This window comes from Labrus bergylta, chromosome 12, assembly GCF_963930695.1.
Source record: "Labrus bergylta chromosome 12, fLabBer1.1, whole genome shotgun sequence".
NCBI classification, from domain to species: domain Eukaryota; kingdom Metazoa; phylum Chordata; class Actinopteri; order Labriformes; family Labridae; genus Labrus; species Labrus bergylta.
This window is the reverse complement of record NC_089206.1, coordinates 13,901,013-13,918,248: the sequence shown is the minus strand read 5'-3', so window position 1 is coordinate 13,918,248 and position 17,236 is coordinate 13,901,013. Positions and strand designations below refer to the sequence as shown.

The 17,236-nt window shown below is 36.1% G+C and overlaps 2 protein-coding genes across 2 annotated transcripts in view; both read left to right on the top strand.

Moving 5' to 3' along the window:
* The first annotated feature begins 645 nt into the window (after window positions 1-645).
* LOC109978687 (deoxynucleoside triphosphate triphosphohydrolase SAMHD1-like) lies at window positions 646-10,520 on the top strand. Its single transcript, XM_065961293.1, has 14 exons — window positions 646-779; window positions 1,343-1,503; window positions 1,732-1,847; window positions 2,309-2,430; window positions 3,389-3,541; window positions 4,378-4,478; window positions 4,663-4,771; window positions 4,863-4,954; window positions 5,081-5,238; window positions 5,797-5,936; window positions 6,753-6,839; window positions 6,967-7,071; window positions 7,197-7,303; window positions 9,432-10,520. Exons 1-14 carry the CDS (start codon window positions 738-740, stop codon window positions 9,472-9,474), a joined length of 1,536 nt encoding a protein of 511 aa, XP_065817365.1. The 5' UTR covers window positions 646-737; the 3' UTR covers window positions 9,475-10,520.
* Window positions 10,521-13,462: 2,942 nt separating this feature from the next.
* Window positions 13,463-17,236, top strand: part of LOC110005513 (deoxynucleoside triphosphate triphosphohydrolase SAMHD1) — a 158,874-nt gene continuing 155,100 nt past the window's right edge. The window contains exons 1-3 of the mRNA XM_065961274.1: window positions 13,463-13,740; window positions 13,858-13,896; window positions 14,018-14,033. Of these exons, the coding sequence (XP_065817346.1) occupies window positions 13,727-13,740; window positions 13,858-13,896; window positions 14,018-14,033 (69 nt within the window). The 5' untranslated portion in view covers window positions 13,463-13,726. The remainder of the gene's footprint in view (window positions 13,741-13,857; window positions 13,897-14,017; window positions 14,034-17,236) is intronic.

Here is a 17,236-nt window from a genome sequence, read left to right as displayed (position 1 = left end):
CATGCAACATTCACGCTACCTCTAAATGTTTCTTCAGAAGTAACTTCTAATACTGATTTATTTCTAACATCCTGTCATTTCTTCACTTCTTTATACGTTTAGATTTGTTAATTTGACTTAAGAAATTTTGATGCATTTTCAGTTTTGTATTCTAAAATGTTTGGTATATCAATAAAAGAAGAGGATCATGAGGGTGAAGACCAATAACATGGGTGTGGTGGAGATATAAATGTCAGATGTTTTAAAACCCTGAGCGTCATAAAAAAAAGCCTTTAAATTTAAATGACATTTACCACTTGTCAGATCAGCATCAGAAACATTAACTTGATGTAAATGCAACATCTTACAGCTTCAAAACATTAAAAACTATATAGATAGATTTTTTAAAGTTACAGGGAGCTGAGGAAACAAGTTAGTACTAAAAGAAGGACTTGGACGATTGGAGGAAATTTTGGAGGTTGGTTTTCTAGTTATAGTCGATTAAATTCATGGTTGGCTTTTGGTAAGTTGTATCGTTATTTTAAACTGATGGTTTCATTTACCAATTTTGCCTTTTCGCTTGTGTAAAACTGAGGTTAGACTACTTAATAAATGACTGACTTCTTTCTCTTTTATCTAGTCGGGGCAAAATGGCAGAACAGTGAGTACCTCTGTCTTTGTTAAACCAGTTTACAATATCCCAACTTTATAAAGAAATCATTTTAAGTTGGAAGTTTCAGCACTTCTTCATACTGTTAATGGTTTTTTTTTCTAAATTCTACAGACCGATCATCACCAAGGTAAAATACTTCACGTCTTACCACACATCACACCACATTTTTGCGGCTGGAGAGATAAGAGAGAATAAACAGAACAAACAATGACGACTTGTAGAATAAACCGCACACAAACACACCTCCACAAAGTTAAGCCTGTGTACATGTATTATCCATTATCAGTCTAAATTAAAAATCGAATTAACTGGGAGGGCTTTGTTCTCTAGATGCTTATTATCCCCACCAGTGGTGAGGACAGCTAGCTTTGTGCACCTTTACTATCCAAACCAACCCTCTTTGTTCTCCTTTCCTTTAATCCTAAAAAAAAAGGAATAGGAACACGCTTTGTATTGAAAGGACATTTTCAGTGTCCAATGTTTTGTTCTCTTTGTTCTACTAGATGTTTAATATCCCAACCAGTGGTAAAGTCAAAAAAACATTCTTTGTAGCATCAGCTTTATTCTTGGGCTCATTTCATGATTATGCTATATCTCCCAGAGCCCTCAGGCAAACTTGAGCTGGTCTCCATGGTGTATTGTTTTATGCATTTCATTGTTCTTAGCTTTTGTTTGTTTGTTTTCTGCCAGGTGTTTAATGATCCCATCCATGGTAGCATAGAGTTACACCCACTCCTCATCAAGATCATTGACACACCTCAGTTCCAGAGACTTCGATTCATAAAGCAGCTTGGAGGTGTCTACTTTGTTTACCCTGGAGCGTCTCACAACCGCTTTGAACACTCGATCGGGTAAGTCAGCAAGTTTTCAGATTTCAGCCCACAGGTGACCTCAGTCCAAATAAGGAGAAGACTCATGGTGGTTTTTACATAAGCACCTTGTAAAACCAATAAAGGCAGAAAACAGTGCCTGTCTTAGTATGGATCTTATAAAAGTATATATTTTCATTTTGGTCGCCGCATCCTATTGTGATAACTGCGTTATGACTTTAAAACATTTTTTTTCTGTGGTCTAAAAAGGGTGGGATACTTAGCAGGAAAACTTGCTGAGGCTCTCAGGTCAAGGCAGCCGGAACTCAACATCACTGACAGAGACGTCCTTTGTGTTCAGATTGCTGGCCTCTGTCATGACCTGGGTGAGTAATGCATCCCTTTTCAATATTACATATAATAGTTTATAAATTATGTTATTGGGTATGAAAAGAGTAAAATGAAAGTGAAATGATCCAGAAATAACCCTTCCATCTTTCAAAAAAGCAAGGGCTTCTGCATTAATACATAAAAAATACGAGGGTGGGGTGAGGTGGTGGTAGCTCGGTCTGTAGGGACTCTGATAAGAACTGGAGGGTCTGAATCTTTAAAAATAATATTTAGACTCAGAAAAAAATGTTTAACCCAGAGGGCATTTCGGTTCCACAGTCCACCCAGACCATGCATACATTTACAAACACATAACAGTCTTTCTTGTAAGCAATATTCTCAAGTTTAGATTCAGGAGTAATCCATCCTCAACTCAAACAGGTTTATTAAGACATACTGACTGTATAATCTGTACACTATCAGTGGATTACGCCTGTATTTATCTATCCATTTCAAGGTCATGGACCCTTTTCCCATCTGTATGATGGAATGTTCCTCCCCAAAGCACTGAAAAAGAAGGAAAAAGAAATGAGAAAAAATGGGGAATTGGGAGAAGAGGAGAAATTGGAGGAATGGAAGGTAAGAAGTTCATATTTCTGTTCTAATATAACAAATGAAATACAGAGGAACTGCAAAACTGAAGCACATGTACCTTTCACACTGGCTTGTTCTTTTGAAACAAAATCCAGGATGTTCTTTTTTGTTTGCTTTCTCAGGTGTAATGGGATTATGCACATTTAATAACAATGAACGGTGTAGTTTGTGTTGCTAAATGACCCATACCCTGTTCTCTTTGGTAATAATATGTCAACTTTTTATCTGACATGTTACCGCTTTTCAGAAGCTCCATGAGATTTTACTAATGTTTCTGTTTTAACCATTAATCCTGGTGATTCAGAGATTTAGATACAACAAACAAAGATAATAATTGAATTCATGGTTCATGAGAGGTAATTCTTTATGACAGGGACCTCTTTTAAAAGCAGAAGGGATTTCTAGATCTGTTTATGTCTCTTTGTCACTCAATAAGAGAAGATAACCTTTATTCATCCTACAACGGGCAGCAAAGAGCAAGGATAGCCAAAAAAGAGCACACAGTGCACAATTCAATAACTTTAGATCAAAAGAGTGCGATTGTTGTGTTTACATCCAAACAAACCGGGCTAAAGGGGAAACGCCCCTTTGTTTCAGAACAACTTTTCTAAACAACCCAGGTGTGAAAAAACGCTTGGTGAGAAAACTGAGCTGCATTATCACCTTCCCAAAAACTCTTATGCTTAACAGTTTGACATCGGGTTGAGTTCAGCTAGCTAAATAACCCTGGTAAAGACTGTTAGGATGTTGTATACAGTATATTGGCTGACATTAAGTGGCTCGTCAAATTCTGAACAGCTTTAGGAACTCTGACATTGTAAATTGTTGTACATACGTTTTGAGATATACTCTTCAAATGTGGGGGAAATTAAAGTATGTGGGATTATTGTATTTATGTTTTAAATCTTGTGTTGACACATTTATGAGTCTGTGTGTCTCGCAGCATGAAAAGGGCTCTTGTGACATGCTAGACCACCTGCTGAAAGAGAATAATCTTGAACCAGTGATGAAGAAGTATGGACTGAAACCTGAAAAAGACATAACATTCATCAAGGAGATGATTGCTGGACCTCTACAGGAATCTGAAGGGCAGAAGGCAAGTTCACCTCATTATGTTATTCAGAAGTCGGATAAGATACTGTATGAATATAAGATAAGAGAAGATAAAACTTTATTCATCCCACAACGGGCAGCAAAGAGCAAGGATAGCCAAAAAGAGCACATAGTGCACCATTCAATAAAAAAATAGATCAAAAAAGTTGAGGAGCCAAAATAGTGTGATTGCTGTGTTCACATATGTCTGAACAAACCGGGCTATGGTTTCAGAACAACTTTTCCAAACAACCCAGGTGTGAAAAAACATTTGGAGGGAAAACTGAGCTGCATGATCACCTTCCCAAAAACTCTTGTGCTTAACAGTTTGACTCTGTGTTGAGTTCAGCTAGCTAAATAACCCTGATAAAGACTGTTAGGATGTTGTATACAGTATATGTCCACAGAAAATTGGCTGACATTAAGTCACTCAACAAATTCTGAGGAATTACTAAATGGAAATATTGTTAATATGTAAAAGCAATAAAGGAAGTAAAAAAAAAGAAAGAAAAGGCAAGTTCACCCCATCTGTGCATAAATCAGTCTGTGTCCAACACTAATGTCACTATTTTGTAACATTCAGTATAAAGGCGGACAAGAAGAGTCCTTTTTTTATCGTGAAAAAAGTTTTTCTTCTGCCTAGACCTCCAATTGAAATTGGACCTGCTGTTTAATTTGTCATGCTTTTCCATGTACATAGTTTATTGTGTTCATATTTTAGCTTTATCTCTGTTTTGTGGAATGGTCCTACATATGTTTCTATGCAGTGTAAATTCATTGACAACAACATACGTGTCAATAAAACTGGTCCTGATTCGCTTTGTGTCGTCATCCCTGCAGTGGCCGTACGAAGGGCGCAAAGAAAAAAAGTCCTTCCTCTACGAAATTGTGTCCAACAAAAAAAACGGCGTTGATGTGGACAAGTTTGACTACTTGGCCAGGTCAGGTTTTAATGAAGTGCTGTAGAGCAATTCATTTTGTATCATCATGTATTTTGTGTTTTACCTTGAACAATGCATTATTCTCCTGATTATTTTAAATTATAGGCTACAAAACTCTCCAGTAGATTCAGTTTCACTTTATACACCTATTTTCTTCACCTTGCCTCAATCTGCCTCTACGCAGGGACTCTTCCTACCTGGGGATCATGAACAACTTTGACTTTCGTCGCTTCCTGCAGTTTGCCAGAGTGTGTGAGGTTGATGGCAGGAAAACTATCTGCACCAGAGACAAGGTGCTGACACACTTGAGCTTGTAAACAGATAATTGAAAGCAAACTGATAATGTTGTTATTTATGACTAAACTGCAGTCCTAACCTCAACAGGAGGAAGACCATATGTACCACTTGTTCTATACAAGACACCGTCTCCACAAAAGAGCCTGTCAGCACAGAGTAAGCCACATCATACAAGAAATGTAAGTGTCTACCTTCAGAAGTTATTACTCCAAATATAAGATTGGTCTCCTTCTGATTTCCATTATTTGATCTGCGTCATGATTCACTATCTCATCAGTAATAATATGTTTGATATGAACATACAGGATTGCAGAGGCTTTTTTGAAAGCAGACGGTCACATTAAGATTGAAGGATCACTAGGATCAGCAGGATCAGAAGGAACAATAGGATCTAAAGGATCAAGAGGGCTGTTCACTCTCTCTACAGCCTTTAAGAACATGGAGGCCTACACAAAGCTCACAGGTGTGTAGATTTAAATGTGTGCTGTTAGCTCATGTTTAACATTGAAGCCAATTCAGACTACAGGAGTATCAAGACATTGTTTTAAATAATGCACTACACCCAACAATCTGAGGAAAGGAAATTGTGTGTAGGCACTTGGTCGGTTTTGATGTTTGGCCAAGGACAAGGTTATCTGGTAGTTTGAGGAGTTCACAAATCCAGTCTCAAACATCCTGAACAACTGGCTGTCCTGATCATTTGAACTTGTTTGATATTTAGGATGTTTATTTATGAAGTAACAGTGACATATTTCAACACTTTTTGGAAACACACTTTGTTAGATGCTGCTTTCTGTCAGATGGCTCTGTTGCTAGGTCATTTACAGTTATGCTACTTTATCCATTTTTTTTATCGTGCATTTGTTAAAGATAAATAAACCACATCCTGTTAATTTACTTGTGATGACTTATAAATTAACATGCCATGTCTTACAATTTATTGAGTGTGTTTGAATTAAATTCACTCACTTTTGTGTGTGTTATTATCATTTGTTTGCTTGTTACTCTGTTACTCTTTTAGACAACGTGTTTGAGGAAATACTCAACTCTTCCGACCCGAACCTACAAGAGTCGAGGCAGATTCTGCAAAACATCATCTCTCGAAAGATCTACAAGTTTGTTGGTGAGACAACGCCAAAGAACCCCATCCCGGATTGGAAAGTAAGTCTGTGTGTTCTTGTGTTTCATTACATTTATAACACATGATCTAATGCACTGTTATCACAAAGCTGAATAATGTGCTCATTTTCAGTTAATAGAATAAGTACACATCACATTATTTACTGTCTCCAGCATTTTATCTTGCCCATGTTGTTATTACATTTAACATGAACAGCAACACTATTGAAGAGTTCTCTCTTTGAAATGCAATGTGAATTGGATAGCAGCTTGAAATGTCTTACAATACAAAATCCCTCAGTCAACTAATGCTGCATGATATTGGGGAAACTGCGATAACCTTTGAGGTTCATACAATTACAATTTGTATTATCATTTGGGCCTTCAATTCTATTTTCTTTTTCAAATAAGAACCCCTTATATGTTCAAAGTGACTTTTAATTTGCATCAAGAGCCCTGTGACAGTAAAGAACAGTTCATCGTCACACACTGCATGTGATCCCTTTAACTCTACATCTTATGTGCACATAGACTCTGCCTGCACAGAAGTCACTTCTCTTTGTGATCAGGAAGAGGATCAGACAGACTGATATTGTAGATCAGTCATGGAAAGAGAGAAACTGAAGGCTTTTTGTTTTTTCAAAAGCAAAAAGAACAAAAAATGGCAGTATGATGCATTTCAGGACATATGATTGATATTATATATTCTGTGATGTTATCATAGCACTTGTACACATAGCAAAAATTATGCTTAAATCCTACCATGCAGCCCTAGTTGCTTACATTGTCAACTTAAAATGCAAAAAACCTTTTTCTATCCTTTCGCACTGTTCTCAATGTTTCTGCTCCATTTTCAAGACCCTGAAGTCTAGCTGGAAAGATGGATTGGTTGAACCCTTACCTGAGGGAGGAAGAAAGCTGACACGAAAGCACTTTAAAATCCTGGTCAGTTTTTTGACGTTCTTTCATTTCACCTTTTTGTAAATTCTTCAGTTTTGCGGATTTTTTGATTTGTAAGATGTTGCAAAATCTGTTATTGCACACATACTTTTACTCTCAACCTTCATTTTAGGTCATTGAAAGGGACTATGGCATGGACAATAAAGACCCTATCCAACATGTTCATTTCTACAGCAAATCTGACCTTAACAAGGCAAAGGCAATGCCCAAAGAAAAGGTAAGAACTAAATATTGATTAAAACATTTTTTTATCGCAATATTTCTGTTTATTGGGTTAAATTATTTGTAAGGCAGCTTATGTCACCAAAACTCTCAAAGTAAAGCTGCTGTCCTTCTTTACAGGGATCCAGGATTCGCACAACGTGCTTTTCTGAGCAGCTGATCAGGGTCTTCTGTAAGGAGATTGATGACAAGAGTGTGGAGGCTGCCAAAAAGCACTTTAAACAGTGGTACTATGATTTTCTAATCCTTTGATAATAGTTGAATCTTAAGATGTTAAAGGATACAATACATATCGACTAACTTGCTGTTGATTGAACATAAAACATCAAATATAAATTCAGACCAGTTGACTTGGCTAAAGTAAATAGAAAACAGTCAACATTGAGTACAGTTTATTTAACATGGTTGAACATGTGATCTACAGTCTGAAACAGACTTTTTTCGAATGGGTGTGTATGTGGCTTCCAGTGTTTCTCCAGCCAGCTTCAGGTGGGGTCTCCCCAAGAAAATGTTAAGCACCAAACATTTATTTTTCTGCATTCTCATCATGCACCAATTTTCGCCTTTTCTGCAAAACGTTATGCTCATGATCTCGTCTTTTTTTTAATTTTTTCTTGTATTTTTCAAATCTCTTTCAGTGTTCATCAGACACATGTTGACACAATGATGAATGCATTCAAATACTTTTATAAACATGTGGACTGGAGAGTTGTAGTGTTTCTGCATTATCTAGCCCTGCAGAATTTATAAAGCTGTAACTTCAAACTAGTAACCTATGCATGGCTGATAGGGATGTAACGATTCACTCAAATCATGATACGATTCGCGATACTGGGTTCACGATACGATTCTCTCACGATTTATTGTACAGAATGAGACTATAGAAAAAGTATGAGCTGACTGAAAAAGATTCCTTTATTTTTTTTCATGAAAACACCATTAATCTTCACATCCCTAATAGCTGACATATAATTTAGTATGACATTAATTTGTTTTGTTTAAGCACTTATGAGGGTGGGTTCTGGGTTCCTGATTTTGTCTCGTTTAAAGAAATGGAATAAAGATGTGCGCACGAGAGAGAGAGAGAGAGAGAGAGAGAGAGAGAGAGAGAGAGAGTAAAAGCAGATATGCCTTGCTGATGGAAATAATTGATGGACCTCAGCCCCTTGTTTTGTCTCGCAGAATTTATGAAACCTTGCCAACAGTTTGCTAGTCCGTAGCCACGCTTTACAAGTCCATTGTACTGATTAGCAGACAGCATTTTTTTTTTTTTAACTGAGCCTTCATGGGCTCTGTGCAACACAACAAAACTCACTCTTTAAAAAGTTGATCTAGCATCTCAGTTATTACAACAGGTGAGCATGATGTGAAGGCCTGTTATCAAGATTCAGCAAAACCAAGAGAGAGCATCATCACATCGGCAGCAAGCAGCTTCACAAACATAATAAAACTAAGTCATGAGAAGCTTCAGTTTTGACATGTCAGGAGGGCTGGACCTCAGGTGCATTAACAGGAGGGAGGAACAAACAGCAGCCCTCTTTTTGTCTCTCTCTCTCTCTCTCGTGCGGACGGCAATTTTATGAATAATTAAAACATATAGTTTTAAAATATAGGCTACTTGGGCAGCTATACATGTACCTGGGCAGCCCGAGTATTGTCTGTGTGGGAAATACTGACGCGAGTGCAGCGTAAGTGCAGTTTGTGAAGGAAAAAGGAGCAAGAGAATCGGCATCACGCAGACATGACATTGCAACTATGTGAGAATCGAGACTGGGATTCTTTCTGACCTGAGGGATCTTTTTTTGTTTTGTTGTGCTTCAGTTTGCACATGTCTTGGCTCCAAAAGAAGTCACCAGCACAAAATGTTGGCCGGTATTTTGTCTTCGCTTTTTATACAACAGACCAAAACTCATTGTCCATATTAATATATGCAGTTAGTGGTTTTATGACATTAAAAGGCTGTTTTAATATATGAGCATTAGAATGGAGCAATGAGCAGGGAGGGAATGATTGCATTGAACTTCAGGATACTGTTGCCTTTTCTTTGCTTTTATATGATTTTGATCCTTTTTTGATGCCAAATTAATGTTGGTGTCTTCAAACTTTTGTGTTTTCCTACCAAAAGACAAAAACTTTGAAAATATATTTTATGACTTAAGATTTAAAAAAACAGAAAATCCTCACCAGTGAGATGATGGATCTGCATGATGAGTGCATTGTTTTGCTTTAAAATAAGTTGAATGAGAGATTGTTTGTTAAATAGAATAATTTCTGCCTCAGTTTATCTCTCACTAGGTTTACTCTGCACTGCTTTCTTTAAAACTGATGTACTTGTGTGTCTTTATTAACATGCAGGCTGGAGAGGAATCCATATCTGGATGGATCTGAGGGTAATTAGAAGTTGAAACCATGGAAATGACTCAACAATATGAATAACACTGAATTATTCATTCAGACCCTGGACTCAAGTTTTTTCTAGCTTTTATCATATACGTACATCTTGTATTATTGTTTATAATTCATGTTGACTCCCTTCTCTATCTGCCAAGTTGTATGGCAGATAACATGTTGATGTTCCAACAACATACAACATGTTTTTATTCTGAGGACAAAGATAAATCATAATATATGATACCACTCTGTACAATTACGGGGCCTGCAGTCAATATGAAACAGTATCATTGGCCCATTTAATTCACTGTGTTACGCTTCTATCGACTCACACAGAAAACCCATTCAAAATTTGACAAGGAAAATATATATCAGTTGTAAAGCCATATCTCAAAGATCACTGGATCTGGATCGCTTCTGGATTTGAATTTCTGATCTCTAAACTGATACATAGACACACATGACACTGGATACTTACACAGCTAGCAGCTGTATGGCTGTTGAATACCATTTAGGTAAAGAAAGCCATTATTGAAATCCAACAATCATTGTCTCAAACTGAATATATAAACTGCATGTTTCTGAATTGATTCAGCTTTTGGTCACATTTATGCTTCTTTGTAGGTTGTGTATTGTTTTTGGTCGGGAAAAGATGTAAAGCACTCCCAACATGTGTAATGGAGTGAATATTTCACTTGTGGTTTTATTTAGGGATTTAGAATACTCAGTGGTGTTTTAGTTTTGATGTTAATCGTTTGAAGATTGAGGACATGAGATTAGATTATTTGTCTTTGAGTGGTGTTTAATGAGAGATGATCATGAGTGATGTTTTGGTGACTGGTATTATCTTATATTATATTACTTTGTATCTGCAGCATTTATTATCACAATACAATTTTAACCTGTTTTAAAATGAGTCTTATTTTGGGCATGTTTTATAATGTGCTCTTCTTTTGAGTTTATGATTCTTACTTTAAAAACTGGAACTTGTGAAAACCTTTATTTGCATCTAAAAACTTGAAATTCGAATTAAACAATACATTTTTAAACGTATCCATCAACTACCTTTCTTCAATGGATGATGAATGTGTTTAAATGTATGACACACTTTAAGTGAAGCTATAATTGTTTGACGATTGGTTCTTACATAATGCATCGATGAGAACCTTTCAAGTGTATTCCTGTTGTGATGGGTTCATATCTGATAAAATCTGCATGTATTCAAAATAAACATCAGAGAAAATCCTGAGTTCAACATTGTGTAATCTATCAAACCATATGCATCTATATATATATATATGTATATATATACACTGTATATATCACCTGTGGTACAAATCTAATTGCAGTTCAAAGTCCTTTACAAAGGAGCGGAAAAATGACTGACAAAAGGTAGTTTGTAAAATATAACAGCAATAAGAAATGAAATCAGCACGATGATTAATAAATATAAATACTAAAAACCTAAAATCAAACACTAAAATGTAAATTTAAAAGTAGAGATGAATAATATTGATTAAAATATAGTAAATCAAAAGCCTTAAAATGATTAAGTCATATAGAAAAGCCAGACTGAATAAATGAGTTTTTTAAATTGTTTTTAAAAATCTCAATATTCTCTGATACTCTGAAGTCTGTTCCAAAGTCTCAGAGCAGCAAAACGCAGAATCACAAAAGGTTTTTGTTCTGAAAAGTTAATCTGGTGGGAGGCCAAGTGCTTTAGACAATAATAAAATCAATATGAAGACAAAGAGGCAGCCAGTGTCAAGACTTTCAAAGATAGATAAAATAGTTTAATGGGAGTTGTGTGTGTAATTGGCAAAGTCATTAACATTCATTCATTCAATCAAATTCATTTAATCTGTTCTTTAGATGTATGTTTACTGCCCTCACATGCTTCACAGGTTGAGTTAATGTCGACATTGCCTATTTAAACACATCATGTTAAGTTTATTTGTCGGACACAGTAATCATCAACTTACATCATTTGCTCATTTGCATCAACAGAAACAGTGTGTGGAGTTTGGATCACATGCTTTCTATCTGACTTAAGCAGAGTTCAGTTGAGAAAAAAAATAGGGTAATTAATGAATAAAAAACAAATAAAATGAAAAAAATGTAGCATCATTTATGGAGGTTCACATTGGTAACTCCTCATGCACAGAAAAAAATAGATGGCTAAATCTAGATCCAATGTGTTACACTGACCTGCTAAAGAGAACAACGGAAACCTTGATGTGAGTGGAAAATGGACTTTTCACCTTACTTCATTCTTATTTTGTTGATATATTATGCATTATTTCCAATACAACACATGTATTAATGATAGTTTAAAAAACAATTTTAAAAACTTACTTGAAATTATTTTGATTGGATTGACAATATTTATCAAGATCTGTAATATTTCCTATTTGTCATCAGCTAAAATCATTCACAACATCTACAAAGAGGATCAACTTTTGAAACAGCATCAGATCCTGTGTACAAACATGTGAACTCAGAGTTTGCGTTCCTTTGTCCTTACGTTAGGTTCATTTGCTTTATGTTGATTTGTGGGGTTTTTTACGACTGATTTGTGATTTTGTGAATATGGCAAAATAAGTAGCATAAAAAAGTACCAGATATTACAGTTTTAGTACATCATTGACTTTTTACAAAACAATAGTTATACTAACATGAGCTGACATTTCTGCCTAAAAAATTAGTCAGACAACTGCAGCTGATCCAGAAAGCTGCTGCTAGAGTCCTCACCAAAACCAAGATTACCAGAAAAACCAAGAAAATACATTAGTGACCTCCTGATTAATTATGAACCATCCAGACCGCTCAGGTCGTCTAGGACAGGTCTGCTCTCTGTCCCCAGAGTCAGAACCAAACATGGAGAAGCAGCATTCAGTTTCTATGCTCCTTATATCGGGAACAAATTCCCAGAAAACTGCAGGTCTGCTGAAAGTCTCACCTCTTTTAAATCCAGGTTGAAGACACACCTGTTTACAGCTGCCTTTCATTAAACAATTTTAATAAGATTCTAAACTTTTTGTATTTTTACTTTATTTATTTGAATAAATTTTATTTGAATTATTTTGATTTGAACATATGTTCAGATTTAATAATTCCAGTGATTATATATTTTTTAATGTTATATTTTAATGTTTCTTTTCTTTCCTCTGTCATGATGCTTTTGATGTCTTGTGTGAAGCACTTTGAATTGCCTTGTTGTTGAAATGTGCTATATAAATAAACTTGTCTTGCCTTACATTTGTCATTTAAGTTTGATCTGTGTTGCTGCACGGAGAATCAGTTTGACTTTGACATCCTTCTTTCAGTTTAAAAGAAAACTTAAGACCTGGAAGAAATAACATGATAAAAATGGATATTTATAAGCCCTATAAAGATACCTGACCTGGGAATAAAGTCATATCGTCCTGATGAAATTAAGAAAACCAACTCTTTATGGAAGTAAGATAACAAAGTGAGATATGTTAACATAGATATTATCTTCAAACAACTTTCTATGTCTGCAACCAGAAGTAATCTCACAAGAAAAATTAGGCGATGACTCCTGGCATTGATAGACACACATCTGTAATGTGCTCATTTTGGATGTTACTGGAGGTCAATATATACATATTATAGTCTCATCTTTTCAGGGCACACTTTACCATAGAGAGTTCAGCAACATCGCCATCTTGTGGCCATTTGATATATTTGCAGTTCTCAAATAGAGTACCGGTACACCATAAATCTGTCTAAAGAGCAGGTGCAACATTCACGCTACCTCTGAATTTTTCTTCAGAAGTAACTTCTAATACTGATTTATTTCTAACATCCTGTCATTTCTTCACTTCTTTATACGTTTAGATTTGTTAATTTGACTTAAGAATATCTGATGCACTTTCAGTTTTATTTTCTGAAATGTTTAGTATATCAATAAAAGAAGAGGATCATGAGGGTGAAGACCAATAACATGGGTGTGGTGGAGATATAAATGTCAGATGTTTTAAAACCCTGAGCGTCATAAAAAAAAAGCCTTAAGCAGCTATGGCTATATAAATGACATTTACCACTTGTCAGATCAGCATCAGAAACATTAGCTTGATGTAAATGCAACGTCTTACGGCTTCAAAACATTAAAAACTATATAGATAGATTTTTTAAAGTTACAGGGAGCTGAGGAAACGTGTTAGTACAAAAAGAAGGACTTGGACGATTGGAGGAAAATTTGGAGGTTGGTTTTCTAGTTATAGTCGATTAAATTCATGGTTGGCTTTTGGTAAGTTGTATCGTTATTTTAAACTGATGGTTTAATTTAACAATTTTGCCTTTTAGCTTGTGTAAAACTGAGGTTAGCCTACTTAATAAATGACTGACTTCTTTCTCTTTTATCTAGTCGAGGCAAAATGGCAAGTCCGAGCAAAAAGGCAAAAAAGTGAGTACCTCTGTCTTTGTTAAAGCAGTTTACAATATCCCAATACTATAGAGCAATAATTTTAAGTTGGAAGTTTCAGCACGAGTTCATTCTGTGAATGCTTTTTTTTTTTATTCTACAGACCGATCATCACCAAGGTAAAACATATCACACACCTTACCACACATCACACTTTTTTATGCGGCTGGAGAGATAAGAGAGAATAAACAGAACAAACAATGACGACTTGTAGAATAAACCGCACACAAACACACCTCCACAAAGTTAAGCCTGTGTACATATATTATCCATTATCAGTCTAAATTAAAAATCGAATTAACTGGGAGGGCTTTGTTCTCTAGATGCTTATTATCCCCACCAGTGGTGAGGACAGCTAGCTTTGTGCACCTTTACTATCCAAACCAACCCTCTTTGTTCTCCTTTCCTTTAATCCTAAAAAAAAGGAAGAGGAACACAGACTGTAGGCTATTGAAATAGGACATTTTCAGTGTCCAATGATTTGTTCTCTTTGTTCTACTAGATGCTTAATCTCTCCACCAGTGGTAAAGCCATTGAAGCCATTATTTTTGCAGCATCAGCTTTATTCTAGGGCTCATTTGGCCTCATGCTCATGCTATGGCTACTTCTCATGTCTCCTAAATTGCATCCACGTTTCCTTCTCTTGCTTCCCTCACTTGCATGGAGAGACGCGAGGAAACGAAGCAGAGGAGAGAGGAACTAGGAAATATGTTTTAAGAGACGTCCTTCCCTAGAGCGTCACGTGAAGCAACATCCGTTTGTGATAAAGACATCAGCTGATCCCGGGTCGGCTTTAACAGCTGTTTATGTCCGCACAGATAACAGTAACAGTGTTATCTGAGTAGCCTCCTTTACCTGATATACACCTGCACATGAAGAACAACCTGCAGCCTGCTTCTAAAACACGTAGGCATACAGACAATTTCTACAGGCAAAAGTCTTTATTATTAAATTATTTATGAATTATTTGATTTAAATCATAATCTAAACTAAACTCTGTATTTTATAAACACTAAGGGTGTCTCAGGATTATTGAGAATTTTTACAAGGATCAAAATGTAAGAAAAACAGGATGCATAACCTTTTCAAAACCTACGATCATTAGCCTCATGAAAATGATGAATGCAAAACGTGTTGGTGACTGACAGACAGTCATTCTCATCATGATCAATTTAAAAAGGGCAAACAGTGTGAGTGACCCTGAAAAGAAATATGAGCTGTTCTAATCTAATGGAGACATTTATGATCCTTTCGGTTTTAACTCTTAAAATTAACAGATTTTTTGTTTGATGGTGAATCACAAAACAAATCAAATAGGCTAAAAGTCGGGTTTGACACTCTTATATTAATTTTACGGGACTTATAGCCTACTTAATATTTCGTTGTTTATTTCATGTCAAACACTTTTTTTGTCCCCAGTTTATCACAGACGGACTCTTTACAAACTGACAGATGTTTACAGTTTGTTTCAATGTCCGATGTGTCCGTTTAGACTCTTTTTAATGTCATCTTTTCTCCGCTGTGAAACTCCGCTGATGTTGATAAGTTTCACTGAAGTCCGATCCGCTGCAGCATCCAATCACTGAGTGATATACGAGACGGAGGCGGGTCTGTCAGTTAAAAGACTTCCTGGAAAGATGCTCTTGTGTTTCCTCGATCATAGCTCCTCATAGTTATTATTTTTCTCAACATGTTTAACTCAGTTCATCATTAAGTCCTTTTGGAGCCGATGTTTGCAAAGTGTGAATCCAGTACGCCTCACGCTGATAAGAAGTTTATCATTTGATGAATGGTAGCTCGGACCGTGTTTTTATTTATTTATTTATTATCTTTACAGGGGCAGCGCACAATTAAATGTAATTGCATCATTAGCTAATAGCTAAATTGCATCTGTTGTACCAGTGCATGTGCATTAAGTGATCCTTATTTTTCCCCCCTCTTTAATTAACAAACAGGGAAAGGTGTTTGAAAATGGTGGAGAGCTCACTATCTGACTTAAAGATGTGCCAATGTTTTTTATAAACAGTTTGGATTGTGCTCGAGTGGTTAGAGTGTTGCATGGTGCACCTCACAGAGAACTTCTTTCCCTTTTTGACGCGTTTTTTCACTAAATCCGAGTTGTTTTTTTGAGGGCTAATTCATATGCATCTTTTATCTACAAAGATGGGTATCTCCTCTGAGAGAACCAGTTTTTCATGTCCACAGCACTTTCCTTTAAAATCCTCTGTAGAATGACAGATCCTCCTCAAATGAAAAAACTGGTGTCCGTGTTCTTCCGGTACAGTGTAGTGAGAAAAGAGCCAATGGGCCTCATTCACTAATATATGCGTAGAAGTGTTCTTACTCTGCCCATAAAATAAGTGCAGACGCAAAATCACCGTCGGATTCATGACATATATATATGTAATATACATGACTGTATATTACTGTCTTTCATTTGTACTTTCCTTTATGTATTGTATGTTATTTAGTTATTTAATCTGTCTTTTACTTGATTTACATTGCGATATTGTTTTTTGTTTACCTGACTGTATATGCGCATTACTCCTCTTGAATAAAGCTAAACAAAAAAAACAAAAACGGGTGGATGCGGACGGTTCGGGTAACATATACTGAATGAATCAGACAAAGTGCTCCTACTGAATAGTAGGTACTAAACAGTATACAGCACGGATAGTAGGTACTGTCTACTGCCTACTGAAAGATTGAGTAGGTACTTGGCAATTCGGATGCACCCAAGGACATTCCATTGGTGTATCAGGACAAGAGCGGTGAGGTGGAGACATGTACAAGTTGCAAGAGATGGCCCCGAAATTCAAAAAATAGCTGTGTGTTTGGGGGCTTAGATGCCGTTACAGGGAATTACATAGTTGCAGCAATTAATCAGCTGATAAATCCATTCGATCTGCAGAGTCCCTCTGCAACTTTCAGAAAAAGCTAAAGACCCAGCTCTTTCATGAATACCTATAACTTAATGATGATGGTCTTGATATTATTGATGATGGTAATGACGATGGTTTTTGTTTGATAACGACGACTTATAAGATGGTTTCTATACTGATTAGAGCTCTCAAGAACTGCCCTCAATGTTGTGCTTTGCCTCTGGTCACTTACTGTCAGCACCTGTGTGTCTAATCAGACTCAAAGCTGATCGTTTGCTCTTACTGACATTGTTCCCTTTTTTCTAGATCCTTGCTTGTGTTGTACTTACTCTCTGATGTACGTCGCTTTGGAGAAAAGCATCTGCTAAGTGAATTGTAGAATTGTAGAATAAATCATTCTTCACACTCTTCAAACATGTTTTGACGGTCTGATGCGTTCT

Coding starts and splice junctions, on each gene's coding strand:
- LOC109978687 (XM_065961293.1), top strand. CDS start 738: ATGGTTTTTTTTTCTAAATTCTACAGACCGATCATCACCAAG. Junction 1,848..2,308: donor TGGCCTCTGTCATGACCTGG/GTGAGTAATGCA, acceptor ATCCATTTCAAG/GTCATGGACCCTTTTCCCAT. Junction 5,937..6,752: donor ACCCCATCCCGGATTGGAAA/GTAAGTCTGTGT, acceptor TCCATTTTCAAG/ACCCTGAAGTCTAGCTGGAA.